Source organism: Hippichthys cyanospilos, chromosome 7 (genome assembly GCF_059441005.1).
Source record: "Hippichthys cyanospilos isolate Australia breed blue-spotted pipefish chromosome 7, RoL_Hcya_1.0, whole genome shotgun sequence".
Classification (NCBI taxonomy): Eukaryota; Metazoa; Chordata; class Actinopteri; order Syngnathiformes; family Syngnathidae; genus Hippichthys; species Hippichthys cyanospilos.
In genome coordinates, this window is record NC_142375.1 from 12,895,212 (window position 1) to 12,914,138 (window position 18,927).

The 18,927-nt window shown below is 39.5% G+C and overlaps 1 protein-coding gene across 4 annotated transcripts in view; it reads left to right on the plus strand.

Annotated features, from left to right (window-relative positions):
• The window catches only part of apbb2b (amyloid beta precursor protein binding family B member 2b), a 50,347-nt gene that overhangs the window by 16,575 nt on the left and 14,845 nt on the right, over positions 1 to 18,927 (plus strand). Inside the window, exons 3-10 of one of the 4 annotated variants that reach the window (XM_088419653.1) lie at positions 253 to 310; positions 3,277 to 4,258; positions 11,163 to 11,410; positions 13,678 to 13,794; positions 14,630 to 14,701; positions 15,005 to 15,055; positions 16,629 to 16,714; positions 17,019 to 17,079. In XM_088419653.1, coding sequence (XP_088275779.1) covers positions 3,295 to 4,258; positions 11,163 to 11,410; positions 13,678 to 13,794; positions 14,630 to 14,701; positions 15,005 to 15,055; positions 16,629 to 16,714; positions 17,019 to 17,079 — 1,599 coding nt within the window. In that variant the 5' untranslated portion in view covers positions 253 to 310; positions 3,277 to 3,294. The remainder of the gene's footprint in view (positions 1 to 252; positions 311 to 3,276; positions 4,259 to 11,162; positions 11,411 to 13,677; positions 13,795 to 14,629; positions 14,702 to 15,004; positions 15,056 to 16,628; positions 16,715 to 17,018; positions 17,080 to 18,927) is intronic. The other 3 variants (XM_088419652.1, XM_088419654.1, XM_088419655.1) reach the window with 3 other exon arrangements.

Consider the following 18,927-nt stretch of genomic DNA (forward strand, 5'->3'; position numbering starts at 1 on the left):
GCCTCAGAAATTGTTGTTGTGCAAAATATGCAGAACAATGATGGAAAGAGGTCACCTTGGATCGATTTGGTTCTTCATCCTCTCCTTTTTAAATGTGGTAAAAAAGCTGCTGTGCCATCTTCATAGAAACCAGCTGCCGTTGTGGTTTTGCGCAGATGAATTTGCTCTCTGAGGGAACTCTGGGATTTAAAAAGATTTTTCACATTCTTCTGCTGATCATTTCTTCTTTGCTCCCCCTTCGGTGGTGTGCAGCTGACTGTTCAACCCTGAATCTTGACCAGCGCATACTCTATGACTGGCCTCCTGTCAGGTACACAAATCAGAAACACACACACACACACACACACACTCACACAGATGCATACTAGCACACATGGTTTTTCACATGCTGTGTTTGTGTTAGGGATTTGAATGAAATGAAAACCTCCAGGCTCACACCCTGCACTCCTCAATGTTTAAGTATACAGAGGGTGTAGGCTAGGCTAAAGTACATTAACAGCCACTGGTACAAAAAATAAAATACAATAAAATATACAATCATTTAAAAAGAACAAAAACAATGACTTTCATTCCTCACTATGGACAGATGAGCTTTTTGGTTTGATGCTATTACCTACTTAATCTTGGACAACTTCTCACTATAACCTCTTGCTATAATCATTCCTAACACATTACTGTACTAATTTTCTTTTTCTGCATATTACACCACAATTTTTTTAATTTAGGATTTTATGCAACATTTAGCAGCAAAAGGGGGGGTTTCCCAAATAAATGTGGTGAGACAACTTGTGCGTATAATCGTCCGGATAATGTGTGCTCACAATGCTTTGAGCATCTGACAGTTCCTAGGCAGAACAACATGAACAATGGTTACCTTTTTTGACTCACTGTGGTTGTTCATATTTTCTAAACTCAATTAAATCATAAGGAGAACCTATTTTGAAGATCTGAATGACATCAAGATGGCACGATGTCTGGGAAAACGCATTTTATTCCAGAGGAATTGCTTTGAAAGTAAAAATTTTTTATCTGTAGGTTTGTTTTAAAATACATTTTTACACCTCTAGATCTTTGGTGACACACCTTATATTTCAATATTACTGTCTATGAATGGTAATGAGTGGCACTACTTTGGAGTCTCTCCAAAAAGACATGCTGTATTTATGTAATGGTATTACTTTTGTTGCACATTCCTCCCAACACTACTTATTTTGTTGCAGAGTCTCAACTATTTATGGGTTTTAAAACACCTACTGGTGGACATTACTCGTCCCAACAGGTTTACGAACTTGGCGGACCCTTAAATTTGATCGGCAACACCTAGTGCAAGAGATTTCTACACCATTCCCCACAGTAGCCGGTGGATTTATTACTTCTGCCAAGGAGGTTATGTTTCCATTGAGTTTATTTATTAGTTTAGTGTGCAAGTTCTTGTCTAGAGTTTTTGATACAACATATCAAGCCGGATTGTTTTATTGACCAGGTAATCTTCCAGTTCAGAGAAGAGTTTATACATAGAGATGTGGTTTGGCTAAAGTAAGTGGGTCTCACACACATGAGTAATAAACATTTTTTCCCCTATTTTTTTAAGGCTGCTTAAAATCCCCGAATGGGAAATACAAATAACTATGGATTTTGTGTGTTAGTTTTGCATTAATAGAATACACATACTCAGTTTCCCTCTATCCAAGATGAGGTATTTTAAAATTGTTTACATTGAGCATGTGGGGGAGTCAAGAGTTGAAGAATTTTCCCACCACTAAATGACCTTTGTCCTTTTTATGGAGAACAATACACATGAGGGAAAAAAAATCTTGAAAAAAAACAAAACAAACAATCAATCAATATATAATTTTAACCGTGTATCCTTGGGAGTCCAAAATAACATTTGGGGGTCAGCATTACTCATTCAATCCCAAAGATGCATTTTCCAGTCCATACATTTAATCTTCATATCTTTCTTAATTTTTCTGAAGCGTTTGGATGAAGGAATGTCTGAAAATAACTGGTGCAAAATGAATTACATAAGTTCTCTGGTAATTAAATTGTACTTCCCAAACTCGGAAGGTAAATAGCCTGTGGAAACTTTCTGATTTCTGGACTATGAAAAAAACAAACATAAAAGTAAAGTACAGTGGGCCCCTGTTTACGAGATTAATCTGTTCTGTGGTTGGGATCGTAACGCAGATTCGCCGAATGGCGGGCAAACCAAACCAATGTTAAATGCTAATGGGTGTAAAAACCCAGGTAAAAACATCAAAATTGTATATACATACTAAAAATTGGTATCAAAATAGTAATATATATATATATATATATATATATATATATATATATATATATATATATATATATATATATATATATATATATATATATATATATAAAAAGATTTACCTTTGAGTGACGCGACGAGCTTGTTATAGTCTTATTCCCTAGTGACCATAACCTAGCCTAGGCTAGGCTAGCTGAGTCTTCTTATTTCTTGATTATTTCCAGCTTCGTTTATATGTAAATAATCTTCTCTCTTTAACATCACTAGCAATCTTGGGACCCATGGCTAACCCATTCAAGTTTGAATAAAGCAGTAAAATGCACAATAAATACATTATTCGGCCATTTTAACCGTGACGCTGACCAATAGCAGACCAGCATTGTAGTGACGTACGTAGTGACGTACGTAGTGACGTACGTAGTGACGTACGTAGTGACGTACGTAGTGACGTACGTAGTGACGTATGCAGTGACGCATGTATCGACGTATGAGCGTGGACACATCCAACATGGCGGACACGCACGCACACTGAACGCCATGTTGGATGTGTCACAAGGCAAAAGAATTGGCATAAAGAGGGGACAAAAAAATGTCGCAGTCCACGTTGTAAGGTGAAAAAGAAAGTAAGGCAGGGACGTCTTAGACCGGGGTTCCACTGTATGTCTTTGGGATGGAATGCGTTAAGAACAAGCTGTTTAACGTATAGTATCTGGGGTAGAAGATTCATTGGCAAACCCCATATATTTTGATGTACCTGTATTACAGATTAGACTGCGGTTGCAAACTTGCGATTTATTTTGGAAAATCTCAATCAATACTCAACTTTATACTAAGGATTCTAATCGCAAAATGAACGAAAAGCTTTATCCAGATTTGAGAAAGTTAAATATCCCTATGTAAAAGATTACAATGTTTTTTAATCAGTTCACTTTTAGCAAAGGTTTCACCTTAGCAGTGCATTTCTTTGAGTGGCTTCACTTACGTTGTTCCTTCTTTTCCAGTAGATCTATCTGACTACCATGATGATGTCAGTAGACGTGACCAATCGCAATGGCCCCTCTGCTAAGCCTCCAACTTCACTCAGCCTTCGCTCCTCCCACAATCAGCTCCTCAGCAGTGACGTCATCAAACAAGGCCCATCCACGCCGCCTAAGTGTCGCAAAAAGTATGCACTCACAAATATCCAGACTGCCATGGGCCTCGGGGAGGCGGTGCCACGTTCATCGTCACCTTCTTCTTCACCTTCTCAAGTGCTGATCCCCAACAATCCCAAACTGGCCAAGAACGGGGTCAACCAGCTCCGTAAAGCTGGGCAGGATCACAATAAAAATACCACAGATCTTAATGTAACCGACTGTGAGAGTAATTTAGAAATCTCAAACACACCTGAGGAGCTTGAAGGTCACACTGAGGATGTTGCTGAGTTGCACCCAAATGGAAACTCTGAGCCAGAGTCAGACCAAACATCAGAATCAGATAGCGGCTGTAACGCCAACGCGGCCGTTGACCACAAACTGAACGGCAACTCAGAAGACCTTGTTTATGACTTGAACATTGAGGCGGAGCAAAGCGACGACATCAGCGTCCTGTCCGAGAAGGAGTTAAAGTCCCTGATGAAGGCTGAGGACGATGAGGCGGTGGAGGAGCATCAAGACGAAGAGAAGAAACCATTACTGATGATTAAGAGTGAATCTCCGGTGAAGACGTCACCCACTCTGGGCATCATCTCAGACCTTCGCTTGAAGGACTCCCTTGTGCCCCCTCCACCGTTCCCACCCAGACAAGCCAGCCCAGAAGATACACCACTACTCTCAGTAGCTTCCTGCTCTTCCTCTTCCTCGTCCTCCCCAGAGACTAAGAAAGACAGAAGGACCGGTGCAAAGACAGACTGTGCTCTGAACCGTATCCAGAATTTGAACCCGAGCGATGAGGAATTGAGTTGGACAACTTTGTCCCAGGAAAGCAACTCCCCTGAGGAAACAGGTACACATAGTTTTTTTTCCATATAGATTTCGGTCTTGGATGGTTTGTTTTGGGTTTGGTGAATGTTTGTACACATATGCCGGATTTGGGGCATTACTGAAAGAGAATAACAAACACTCCAGACTCCAGTAAATATCCCACAATCCCACTGGGGCAGCAAATTCTTCCATAGCCTCATGGGTGGTTAACCATTTAGACTGCATCCTGTTTCAGTCTTTGTGTGTGTCTGCATGCAGACCAGTCACGAGTTAGGTCTTTAACAAGCTTAATGTCTCATTTACTTTTTTTTTCTCAATCGCCACCTACATTTTATCTTCCTGTGAGATTGAAACTTTTAACAGATTCATGGAGCTGCTTTATTATTGCTGACGTCTTCCAATATCCCATCCATTCATATGTATGTTGGTGTTGTATAAAAATCTTGCCATTCTTGTCAGTTTGGCTTTTAAAACATAGTTGTCAATCCCATCCATCATCAATCTACTTCTGAGTGGACTGTGACATGATTGGGGCTGTACACTAGTTTTTCAGCCTTTGTTATGACTTATGAGGCCAACTAGCTGTTTAATTAATTTCTCCCAGAATACCTTTCATCGTACCCCCTGGAGCCTCGGCAGATTCTTCTTTCATGAACCACAAAATTTTGTGATACCTTGCGGTGCTAACTGCTTATAACAGGACTATATATGTTCTCATTCTACTGATTATTTCACAGATTACTCGGGTACATTTTTTTTTCGTAACATTTTTTTGAAGCAACGTCAAACATCATGCATAGCATCATCGTCACATCACAATTAATCTGACCCTGACACCTGTTGTTCCAACATGTTGGAACAGTTTGGAATAAAATAACGTTTCTGGACTTCCAATAGGTAATTTAACTAAACAACCTAGACATTGTTCGACAAGCTGTGCGGGAACAGGAATCAAGCAGTGAAAAAATAATATATTTTTTTACTTCTTTGTTTCTTATCCAATCTCTAAAGTTAAACAAAAATATCTTAGCCAAAACTGTAGAGCCTGCTCCTTGTTTTGAAACAATTTGTAAATTAAAGTGTTTTAACTATGTTTAACATGAGCTTGGTTTGGTTACATGTGCTGCCTTGTTTCTGAACCAAACTAAATAGCGTTCTACATTTCATTTTTCTCTGCTGATTATCTCTGGAGTCAGCCTTTGAGATCAATATATTTAGTATCGATGAGATTGAAAGCAATAGGGAAATAGTGTATTCCCTAAAAGTTTTTTTTATGGTTTGCATTTATTTCTGAAGATTATCTTTTTTATTTTCATTTTTTGGCATTAAACTCACAGTGGTCTGCAATTCCCATCCGCCACTCTCAAACGCTGACAAAGCTGCGTTGTTTTCCCAGGTGTGTGTCAGATTCCTCCCGGGATGTTGCGGTTTCGAGAGCCTGTTTGACAGCGCTTTCGCACTAAGGAGCCAAAACACACAAGCAGACACGCGCACGCACACACAATCGTTTAAGAAGAAGTCTGAAAACATTCCACAATGCTCCCAAGAAATTTGAAGGACAGTATTTGGCTTTCTTGCCCCTGTAAAACACGATTGCTTAAACAGACGTTATTTAATCTTCATCGCTGCTTCTCAACCATGATAAGCATGACCGATGACCTGAGGGTTGCCCAGGCAACCAGGTGAGGAGCGGAAATTTGCGATCTATTTTTCATTAGGATGAGGGAGACAGACGTTTGAATCTAGTTCTGCATGTTAGTGTACGCATGTAGGGCAAAGTGAAGCATACTGTAACCTCCATCTTTCGCCATCTCGTGCATTGGCTTTTCTTCCTGTTTTGTCGTGTCCTCCCTCCCTCGCCGCTCCAGTCCTCGTCACCCCCTCTCTTGCATTGCGCCCCCCCCCCCCCCCCCCCCCCTTCACCCACACCGTCTTCTCTCCTCTCTGTCTGGGGTTGTGTGTTTGGCAACAGCTCTGGGTTTCCATGCCGTACAAGGCAGCTTGCAAACTACAGTATGATGCTGGGGAAAGACTACATGCTTGCCATTGTCATTGTCAATTATGAGGGTAGGTGTATTTCTTGCTCTCTTTGTGACTGTGGGCTAGTTTGAGCTCTGCGTGTGTGTGAGTAAGTGAATGGGATTCCAAGTTTTATTACCAAGGCATTTTTCTGAATGTCTGCCATTTATGTGTTGGTATAATTGAGAATTGATCTGGTAGGTGCAGTATGCTTTTTTATTTATTTATTTATTTTTGGGGGGGCTTTTATCGTTCATAACGTATGTGTGTGTGTTTATATGTGTATATCTTATTTGTTTTGCGAATCAAACTCTCCCCTCCCCCTTACACTCAACTCGCCACAGAGCTGGCTGCATGCTAAATGTAGCTAATGTGGCTAAATAGAAATGAGCACATATTTGTATATGCAACCAAGGTGCATGCTCATGATTCGTTTCGGTGGGGTCATGCTAAGTCTTCTAATCCTGTGACGACCCACATGGAGTGATGCTGCCCGAGGGTGACTGTGCAAACTTTGAAGCACGATGCAGCCTTCGAACCTCCAAGGCTACTGGAGCTTTCTATCTCTGACATGCTCTCTCTCTTTGCTCATTCGCTCTATTTCTCTCTCTCCCTCTTGAGCATTTATGTGCCTAATCCACATCCACTCGTCTCCCTATCTCACACCAGTACCCTCTCTGATGACACTTGTAGTTTAATGCTCTGACCTATTTTTGCCTTAGACTGCTGCCAGACTACTTTCCTTAGGCCACTTTTCATGAATCCAAATCAGCTTCACGGTTGATATAGCCGCTTTTGAAATCGGAGCAAAAGTCGAGAACCATGTTTTTGTGGCTGGGATCAATGTCCAATACTCACACGTCTCTCTGAGTGTTCTTAGTTTCCATTAGGCTCCTGCTTGTAAAATCCTGTAGGAGCACTAGAGCAGACTTGTAGAGGACCTCAATGAAGTACCTATGGCGGGACAGTGAGGAGTAAATAATTTAATGTGACAGACATTTCAAGGTCCGCTATGTCGTCAGTCATCGTCCTTCATTTTAGTGGGAAGTGTTGAGTACTCCTTTGGGTTCTTACCAGAGTTCAAGTTATAACCAAAGTTTTGTGTGAGCCTCTGCACATATAAATGAGAACATCACATTAAAAAAATATACTGGACGGTGTACAGGAAAAAAAAGAAATCCTTCTAATACACTTACTGGAAACAGCATAGACTAAAAGTTGTCAGTGAAGTCACACTCGGGAACTCAGGGTTTTTATAGAACTGTTTTTTTTTTTGTTTTTTTTTAAAGAAAATCCACTCTGTTATGTTTGTTGAGTGTCGTCTTTTTAGGCTGCATTATCTGCATGGGAACAATTTCACGGTGTACACATTATTGTAGTAAGTAAGGAATATCCTATTATATAATCCTCTACTGTATGGGACATACTAGTAGTAATTGGCAACCTGGTGCTGAAATGTTAGCAATTTTAGAAATGCTGTCATCCTCGAGTGAAAATTGTTTTTCTTATGTCACATGAATTAAACATTGTTATGAACAGTACCTTCCCTGACTTGCACTAAACTCAAACCCTGCTTTTTTGTGTTAGCGCGGAAATAAAATATTTTAGCACAAATTGTAACAATGACACATGTATTTACTGGATTATTGAGGGCCTTGAGTAAATGTAATCGATTCTCCTGGATGTTAATTCTTCATTTTACCAAGGCATTTTAGACCAAGGACAGGCAATTGGAAGCCCACACCAGCATCGGAATGGCCCCTTAGTTGATTTATGAACTAATATGTTTGCAATGTTTCCTACTGTTTCAATTCTGAGGCGGACATAAAATTGTCGTGCCCCTCAAACTCTTATTTTCGTTAGCGATAAACAGTGTTACCTCACCATTTCATGCTTCATTTTTTGCGGCTTCAGTGCTTTGTGTTTTGTTTTTTGTTTTTTGCTCAAAAGACCGCCACTTTACAGCTGTATCTAACCAATGTACTGCAATAACACTCCCACACTTAGTCCATACATGGAGTCTGAAGCAGTCTAAGCGCCTGTCAATACTCTTCTTGTTCAGACGCAAATAAAGACACTTTGGCCTGAATATAAACCACTGCTCGTCATTCTACATTGACGGAGTCATGATATTATATCAGAGTGTTTTGACAATAACTCTTCACGACTCTTACTAACAGCTTGTGGCTGTGAGTGACTGAGCGGTGTAGAGATGCACATGTGGGTGTGGGGGGTTGTGGGGTGAGCATATGCATGCAGAAAGAACTGTTAGACATCACAGGATGACCATGATGACAATTTTTGACAGTGCTACAGGGTTGATTTCTCACCCTGAGCAACGGCAAAGTGTTTTTTTCCTTAACTGATGCATTCCTTACTTATTCTTTGCTTTCACACCACCGCAGGTAAACATGACTAGAGAAAAGCTCTTGACGACAGAAGAAATTCGTACCTCCCCTACACCGCCCCCATACTGCCTTCGAAAGAGTGAATACATGCTGACTTTTAGTTCCGTTTTGGTTTCATAGTTGAGGAGGAGAGATTTTGCTTTGAGTTGGCCAGGTACAGAGCAGCTTTTCATTAATTAGTTACAACGTTTTACTGTAGAAAATTACAAAGTGTTGAAAAAGTGTGTTTGGGAGCACACAGCCAGGTATTCAATGTCAGTAACCCGCGCGTGGAAGTATTGATATGAATACTGGGTTCCCGCGGGGACTGATTTGATAGGAGGAACACTGGAAAATAAATCAACATGTGCCAAATGTACTTTATATGCATATATTTACAAAATAAAATCAAAGATTTTCAATATTCCTCATAATTAGCTATGCGTATGTTTATTCAAGAGTTTTACTGCCATATGCATAGTAGAACAACACAATGAAATTCTTATTCTGTTCACTTCCCCGAGCAGACTATGTTCCATAATCGAGTAAATAATAAAGTAGGCAATTAAAAAAAAATGAAATAGAGCAAAAAAGGCAGTAATAATGAACCAATTATAAATCAATAGACTTACATTCTGAGCATATTATGGAGTAGATGGAGCGGAAAAAACTGTTTACATATGAGGATGTGCAAAATATCATGCAATATCTAAAATAAATAAATAAAGTTTTTACCCCAAAAGAGACACATGCTTGTTTGCCCTTAGTACTACGATTAAGAGGTCACTGTGAAAGAAATGTAGGCAAGGTTTTACTAAACACATTATATACTTTCCAGTCCCCATCAAGCAGTTTTGTGCCATCATTGAATGGTTGTTTTTAATGCCTTTGAGAGCCTTTTGCTTCAAGAAAAAAAATCTTGTTGTTGTTGTTTGCTTCAAACACTGTTGCTGAGTTTGTTTTCCCCATGCATTTGACCATGAAACACATGAACATACTAGTGGCAGTGGTAGTGCTGATGAAAAATTGTGGCCTCCTCCATTTTAATTTCCCATCCTGTTAAGGACTATTTTATGCTTCCACTTTCCCGGGAACAGTTTGAAGAAGTAGATAGTAGACAGCTAAACAGAGGTTGAATCGAATGAGTGTCTTCGAATCGAATGAGAGCACCAGGAGCTTATGTGTGTAATTGTTCATACCTCCTTATGATATCGTTGTATTAACAACACTAACTTGACTGTACCCACCAGTTTGTGTGCAAGCAAGTACAGTACCGACATTTCATTCGAGCTCAAGACCAGTAAGGCCATCATGATGACATATCACCTGCTGTCGTGGACACGGCCCCTCAGGCTGCGTTTCATCAGCATGGTCAGCATATTATGGGCTCTCCCTCTCTCATTTTTCTCTCACACATTCTCTCGCTTTTCCATTCAGCTGCGCTTTAGTCAAGAGAAGAAGCCATCTCAAAAATTCTTCCTCTTGCGTGTTATAGAACTACCCAGCATCATCACGAGAGGTGTTTGACGTATTTGTGTCATGTTATTTGGTAAAATGACAATAAGTGCTAGAAAAAACAATGCAAACTGCAACAATTGCTGAATTAATGCAGTTCTGACATCTTATTAGTATTGCTTTATCAAAACATTTGAAGTATCTTATTTGATTGGTGGATCTGTTGCTGTCTTCGATGAGCGTGTATCATTTTAATGTATTTAGTATCTTCTCAAAGTTCAGTTAACACCAAAATCATATAAACAGCTATGAGTGTGTAAATGTTGTTTGGCTACTTCCAAATGAGGAGACATTTTATCAGGAATGTGAGTGCTGTAACGGTGATTTAAAGTTTGCATTTCATCTCCACACCAAGTCAGCGTGTTTGTTTGTGTCATCTTGGTACCTGCCGTATTTCCTCTAAATGTGTCACTGTCAAATAAATTACACCAGCCATCTGCTCCGTGTTGCATAGATGTGCTCTTTATGCTACTGAGATCTTTAAATCTCAGTGTAAATACTGAGTCGACTCTGACATCTGTGATGAATCAAGCAAACTTTTTTGGGGGGAGGACATACAAGGAACAAAACAAGAAACCAAAAAAATAAATAAATATAACAGATGTCCTCTGCCATCACATGTGTTGCATTCAAGCTGCGGTTTGCAACGATTACGTAATTTCTCTTTTGCTTTTTTTGGCACGTTTCACCAATGGAAAGAAATGCTGCACATGTGAGAGCTTATGAACACTTAAAGAAAAACATTTCAAGCAACAATTTTCTGTAAAACCAGCTGACGTTTTCTTTTTGCTTTTATGAGCAGCACACACCAATGACGTCTACAAAACACCGTGTTAGTTTGTACCGCCATTAAATCTGTCATAGTTTTTAGCAAGTAATAAAAACAGCTAATTGTCCATTTTCCAATAATAAATGCCAGGGATTATTTTTAATAATTAAAAAAAATATATACTTATTCACTTGCATGAGCTAATTGCTTTTCGGTAACAACTTTGCTTTTCTTAGCAGATATTTGGAATGAGCAGTCTTTCCAAACCGACCCGGACCTGCCGCCTGGATGGAAGAAGATCACAGATATGGCCGGTATCTACTACTGGCACATTCCCACGGGCGCTACCCAGTGGGAAAGACCCGCCACCCACCCTGCACCCCCTGGACAGACAGAGCCCCAGGCGCCGGGTGTCCACACGAGCTCGACACCGCGCAAACAGTCGCTGGGTTCACTCAGCCCCTCCCCAACTCCAGACCAAGAGGTAAGAGAATGGGAACTGAATTTGTTATGCATGTAAACGGATGTATGACAAGTTAACATTGTTTTGGACGATCCTTGCATTTATTACACATTTGTACTTTAAATAATTACAATAATAGCTGGTGTGAGGAAACTTGACAAATGAAGCTGAACGCTTACTGCAAAGTAATCATGGCAGACAATGGATACGTCTTTGAGAATTATTAGCCAAACCAAGACAAATTATTGTCGTCTCGTTTTAGCTTCTGAAATCGATTAGTCAACGTGGCATGCTCTGAATTGAAAGTACTGCAGTTCCCAATATTCATCAGTCTTCCACAGCGTACAAGAGAATATGTATGTATGTGTGGGATTGTATTTCCACCAGCCTCACCTACACAATGTAAGCTCCAATGATAGAGCTCTGTTAATTATGCTTTCATAACATGATGAGGCATTTGGTTGTAGTTTGCTGCAGTGCGTCTTACTAAGTGGTCGGTTTTAATTTTTTGGTTGCCTTTTTTACCAACAATAAACCTCCACCTATTTGCATTTTGCTATTCGCTGATACTTCTATCCTCAACTAAAAAAAAGGGTTTTGTGTCCATTTTGAAGTTAATTTTAAAACGTTCTCACTAAAAGAAAAGTTTTTGTGGGTTTTGATAGTTTGGTTGACTTTTTTAACAACAATAAACCTCCACCTATTTGCATTTTCCTTTTCGCTCATATTCTATCCTCGACTGAAAAAGGTTTTTGTGCTCATTTTGAAGTTAAAATGTTCTCACTAAAAAAAAGGTTTTTGTCGTATGTTGACACTATGTTGAAATTATATTTACATGTTTTGATTTCCTAGTTAGTGGTATAGTTACGGTTGCTTTAAACCATAGGGATGACCCTTGGGAAAGGGCTTTGTTTTTGCCATGTGAAGGATAATTTTGATATATAAAATCCTAAATAAGGATTGGCCTTTTTTTTTAATTATAGGCACTGTGATGCACTCAGTAATTTCTTTTCTTGTATAAACACTGTAAAAAAAAAGTAGTTAGCAGTTGTTGAAGGTTGATTTATATTGATTTTTGTTATTGTTAAAAAAAAGTGACAGTTGTCGGTGTACTTATACAATTTTCATAATATTCTTATTTATAGTCGGCGCGGCGAGTTGCGGAGGCATGGAAGGTTTTGTCTTTCCTTGGAGGGGCTTTGCAAAATATAATTGAGACGCACTGCTTTAAACAAATTGAAACCGGTGGCTCTTAAATGGACAATGTATAAGATTTAGAATTTTCATTAAAAAGGAATAAATTAAATGATGATAAATTTGAAAAACGTATCAAACAAATGTGTCCTTAACGACCAACAGTATGTTTTAAATATATAATTGTACTATAGGTCTAGTTATCATTAAATGAGATTACAAGGGGGGTGGCATTCCTCTGGAGGCTGCCATGCCTGTTATAACTATGGACAATGGTAAATGCAGCACCTCCTGCATTCCGTAATGAAAAACAATCTAAATCGTACACATTGTCCCTTTAAATGGGGGAACAAGTACATCGAGGGCACTTCAGGCAGTGTATGAGATTTTAACAAGGTTTCTGCAGGTATTTGCCGTTTTAATGTTTTGCAATACGGTAACAGGAACTCTAGTAAGTTTTTCTTGAACATTAAGCAACTTATTGCTTAATATTTATAGTGACTCCTTTGTAAAATATCTTGTGCCTTTATCATCTTAAGTTTTATACAGATAGGCATCATGACTGACATGGTCTTACTTTACGATTGAGAAATTTTAAAAAATGGTTACACAATCTATTGTAAGTATCCAAGGCAAGAAAAATCACTTGAGATTTTTTTTTTTAAAAAAAAAAACAAAAAAAACAAAGTACTCTTGATGACTTTTCAGCCCTAGTTGAGAACCACTGCTTTTGGCAATTTAAAAAAAAAAAAATAATAATAGGGGGCTTGAACTGCTTACAGAATTTTCACTGCTCCTATCCTCCTCAAATAATTGGAGATAGATAAGAGGCAAACATATTAAATGATTCTCTGTACTATACATTCCATTTCTACACTACTGTTAACTAAAATCATAAACACTGAACATTTTCTCACAATGTTGATCAAAACTTTTCTTAAGGCAACATTTTTGGAACTGTTATTGTATTTGCTCTCTTTGTATGCAGCTTTATTTTAAACATTGTCGAGTGATTATGGAGATATCCTCCGGCATCTGACCACTTTTCCTCTCCCTTTACGTGTGGTTTTCTTTTTTTGTGTGTGTCATGTCAGGCTGAGGTCTTCTTCAGGGGCTCCACCCGCTCTGGAAGCACCACCTCCGACAGCTCAGTGGAGCCCGTCCACGAACACATCCTACCCACATGTGGATTTGTCAACAGCTGCTATTTTGTAAGTAACCTGCGTGCTCTTCTTTTCCTGGCCTTGACAGACATCGTCTGAACATGCGGTGGGAATTAGTCTTAATGACGTGATCTATAGTTTTCTGTATACCTGACAACAAGAAACAACCTAACAAGACAGGCGAGCAATGAGAGCAAGGCAGAGGGAAGACTGTCAATAATCCAGTGGCATACTAGAATACAAGAAGAGGGAGACAATCAATCAGTCAGTCATGCAGAATGATGGATGGTCACGGAGAGGAAAAGAGATTGATAGAGAGGTGCGTCTGCTAGATAAAACATTGACTTAGATGGGATTGAATGATGTTGGCAGATAGATGGGCCACAATCCATCCAAGCACATCCATCTGGTGGAGGTGTCAATCTTTACTGCCTTGCTTCTCAATGCGCCATCATGCGCGCACAAAATTAAACAAGTTCTTTTTACGGTGTTAGCATACAAACGTAGTTTTGAAAAAGTGATTCAAAGGGTTTTACGCCTTGTGCATTGTAATGCATCAATTCCACATCTCTGTGATATGCTTGGCTAGCACAAGACATAGCTGATAAACAGAACTTGGGGATGTTCATCTATTGACGTTTTTCATCTTCCAAATCCACCATAGTAATTAATCATGTCCAGTAATGCAAAAATGAGAAAAAATAGACTTAGTCGTATGTGTCACATTCATTTTACCCCCCTCCCCCTGCTGCCATTTGGTAGGGAAGTGTGGCAGCCAGTGAATTTCAAAATCTCTGAAACTAATTTCATTAACCACTTATATGTTCAGTAGTATTCTGAAATTTGATCAAATAGCATATCTCATTTTTGTTCTTCTGTCTAGCCACGGTCCGCATCACTACAGGGAATGTCAGATCAAGAGTGTACCCCCCAGCATCAAGAAGACAAAGACAAGGTGAGAAACATCTCTCAGATCTTCTCCGGTAAACAAATTTCTGGTTTTCATAATTTTTTTATTTTTTAGTTTTATTTTTTACTAATTCTAAATGGGAAGGTGAATGTTCAATAGGAGCCAGAAGTATTTTTGAGCTCAATAGTCTTTCCTCAAGTGGCTCCTAATTGTAACAAACACCAGTGTGCAGTGAGCAAATCAGTTAACAGCTTTGTTCTGTCTCTCTCTCCTTGATTCCCCCACTCAACCTTGACCCCCCCCCCCCCCCCAACTATATGTGTACTCGTGTTTGTAAACGCCATTCAGAAACACATGTGGGGTGATTTGGGCGCAAAGATTGATAGTGAGGTGTGGAAGGCAAGTATTATGCATTCAATAAGCCTAATCGCCATCCCAAACATTGAATGTGTGGATTAATTATCATTACATGCTCGCCATTAACTGCTTGGACAGCATGTGTGGGTTGAAGCTTTAACATCAACCAGCTGAGCGCAGTTTTGTGCCATACGCTTGATGAGCAGAAACATCTTGCGGCTGCGGCAACATACTGAAGTTGTGTCTTTCTTGTTCTTCACTCAACCTTCCTGCTGCTTGGATGTGAATGTGTTTGCACAGGCTGTTTTTAAATTCTTCGTGAACTCCCTTTGCTTGATGTCTGCGCATGTCCTGTTGCACATACAAAAGTGTATCATTGCCATCGCTCCTTCCAGCCACAGAACACTTCTATGCATTTTGGATGCATGCTGATACTTGGTAAATAATGTTTTGTGATATATTTGTGCCCTTTAGCCCTTCTCCTAAAAACTCGCCTTGGCCCGTTGGTCAAAATATGTTTTATATTTACACACTTCAAATTGCCGTGTAGTCTGAATAAGCACGCTGCAGTGCAAAGTAAGGTGCGTTAACCTAATCACTCTGCATTGTTGGTTTGACCTTGAAGTGGATAAATTGGCAATTACATTGGGACTTGAACAAGTCCATACAGTAAACTATAAGAATGTATATATTTGAATAAACATGAGCCTGGGGGCAAAGTCGCTAGCAAGACAAGTTGGTACATTCTCACATAGAAAAGAATAGAATAAAATAGAATAGATTCATCATTTTTGATTTCCGAAGTGGCGAAGGCCAAGAAAGATTACCTGAATTAAAACAGAATAAACAACATGAATGAGTGGGGTAAGAGTGAGGCTCAAGGGAGAGATAGCAAGGGTGGAGGATTTTAAAATTTCATCTTCGCTTCAGGGCGGCACGGTGGAATACCGGGGAATATGCCCGCCTCACAATTCGGAGATCCCGGGTTCAATTCCGGCTTTGGCCTTCCTGTGTGGAGTTTGCATGTTCGCCTCGTGTCCACGTGGGCTCCCTCCGGTTACTCCAGCTTCTTTCTGTGTCCTGTATTCAACACTCCAAATGCCCTACGGTGTGTTTGGGAGTGTGAATGGTTGTTTGTCTCTGTGTGCCACCTACTACTATGGGGGATAGGCACCATTACGCATATGATCCTAGTGAGGGTAAGTGGCTATAGAAGATGAATGGATGTTTACTTCAATCCACTGTCCAGAGCAATTGCGATTATGTTAACAAGGTCAAAAAAAAAAAAACATTCCGACCAGGCCGGGGTGTATGATTTGATGGAAGAGTCTCTGCTGAAATACAGACGTATGACAAGAAAAGTCTCCGCTGGAATGGTGGCGTACAATGAGACGACAGAAAGCAGACCTAAAGTTGGTGCAAATCAAGATGTTGATGTTCTTATAGGTGTAGACGTGACCAATCGTGACTATGGCCTTCCTAATGACATTGGAGAAATCCACTGACCTCCCCGCACAAAATTAGTGATTCCATGTGTGAAGGGGGCTTTAATAAGGTCTTTTCTTTCTTTCTGGTTGTTGTCTTACATTCTGATTATGTTCTGTATACACACCAGGACTTGCAGGCAGCCACAGTAAACCCTGACCCCAGCTTAAAGGAGTTTGAGGGTGCAACGCTTCGCTATGCATCACTAAAGTTAAGGTAAAATGCAAAACCACGGTCGTTTTAAATTCTCTTTTTGCTCTTCTGACTCTAGTTACACGATGGTTCACCTGTGTCTGTCTAGTTTCTTTTATCCAGTGTTTAATCGCTGCTATATAACTTCCGATGTAGCAGGAAATTTACCCTCCCAAATTTACTCTCCCAATCAGGAAATGGGTGTCTGTCTAATGACTGCTCTGGTAGATTTGTGTTCAGTGGAGCTAATGGTCCCCACAGCAACGCTGCACTGCCAATCTATAAAGCCATCGCTAATTTCCATATTTGCTTTGATGTTTCTTTCCAGAAACCGTCCAGCAGTTGAAGAAGACGACTCGAGCAGTAGCAATAGCGACCCGCAATCAAAGGTAAAGATTTCGTTTACCAAAGCGAGCCTTATATTTAATCAGTTAACAGTAAAGGACGCGTCTGAGGTTTAGATATGTGTTCGACAGTACCACCTAGTGGTGAAAAAACACTAGCGTCACTTGTTTTCTGTCTGCCTATATGTGCATTTTATTTACTTGCTCTTTTTGACTGTTCAACCTGTTCGGATTTTGAATTCGGTTGCATGGAGCTTCTGTGTGGATTTCTCCTACTTGACCCACGTTTTAATGCTTCCACTTGCACATCCCAGTCATTGACAGTGTACAAAAATAGAGCAAAGCAGCTCACAACTGTACCATGTCCTTTAAGTCCAATATGAATGAATATTTATCAGATAACACATTTTGTTTAAAAACAAACAAAAAAAAACAGTTGCCGGCGATGTTAAGTAAAAAATGTAATAGTGTGTGCTAATTACTACATATTAGTTTTGTTAGTAGACCCTGGTTTGCTCTAAACGATTATTTGGAGAATAATTTGGAGAAATACTTACGTATTGCATATATTAAAACCTGATTAGGTCAACTAAAAGTCCCATTGGTAATATTGTCCATCACTGCTGATATGGAAGCCCCTGGGCCTGCTTTGTAGACTATATGAGGGTTGTATGAAAAGTTTAAAACATTAGTAAAACTAAAAGAGATAAAATATTTTTGAACGTTTATTTTTTGACATAGTCCCCACCAAGGACTGAACACTTGCTCCAGCTGAAGTGCCATTATCCCCTTGTAGAAGAAAGCTTTTGTTTGAGACATGCATCAACACTTCTTATAAGTGATGCTACAAACCTTTCATACACCACCTGTATATCTAAAATGTAATTTCCGCTGCAATCCAACACATTATTTAATAATGCTGTATTTTATGATACGGTTCATACATGTTCCAGGGGGACGGAACTAAATCCACAGATTCCAGTTTGGATTAAACAGTCCACTTGATGTCTTGTCATTGTTTATAACCAAACCAATTCACAGTGGTCTAGGTTAATCATTATACATTTTTAAGATGGTAGTACAATTTTAATTAGTGAAGAGATGAGCAATTACTTATGGGAAAAATTAATAGGCTGGGTATTAATAACCCAAAAAGCAAATGAGTGCCTTAGAAACAAACAAGTCCCGCTGATTTATTTATGCTACTTTCTCGTTGATGACATGCTTATTTGATAGAAAGAAAAAGAGTGACATCTACTGGATATGGTGCTGCACTGCTCCCTGCTCCAAATGCAGAGTCACCATGCAGGGCTGTTCAGACGTCATTGAATATGTTAAGGTCGAATTTTAGAAACTACTCTTATACTGGATCTCATTTTTGGGTGCAAGTGGTCTTATGAATATTTATATACACTCCAAGGCTCGCCAAAGTGACAAGACACTGTGTGTGTTATTTTTTGTGCAAGTTTATAATACTGGCTGAGATGCTTCAATGAGTGCTTGAGTGAAAAGTGAGCCAGACACTCAACAGGCCCACTCAGCCAAACCATTCCTGCATAAAAAATGTAGTGGACTATGCATTCCATAAATAAAACACATTGCTCTACTTTGTAATCTGGGTCACCCAGTGCATACGTTGCATTAGTTTCACATTGTACATCTGTTGTGTTAGCCTTTTTTTTTCATACTGCCGCTGTCTGCAGGGATGTTTGCTCTTGTCTGTTGATTGCTGTCAGACAATTTTTCAGCTGTTAATTACTCAAAATAATCTAGAGAAAGGATGAGGAATTGCAAGAGGATCATCTAGTTTGTATGAGATTGTGGTCATTTGTTGGAGTGGGTTGCACAAGGTGACAGAGTCCTCTCTGAACGAGCAATAAATATTTGATGAAG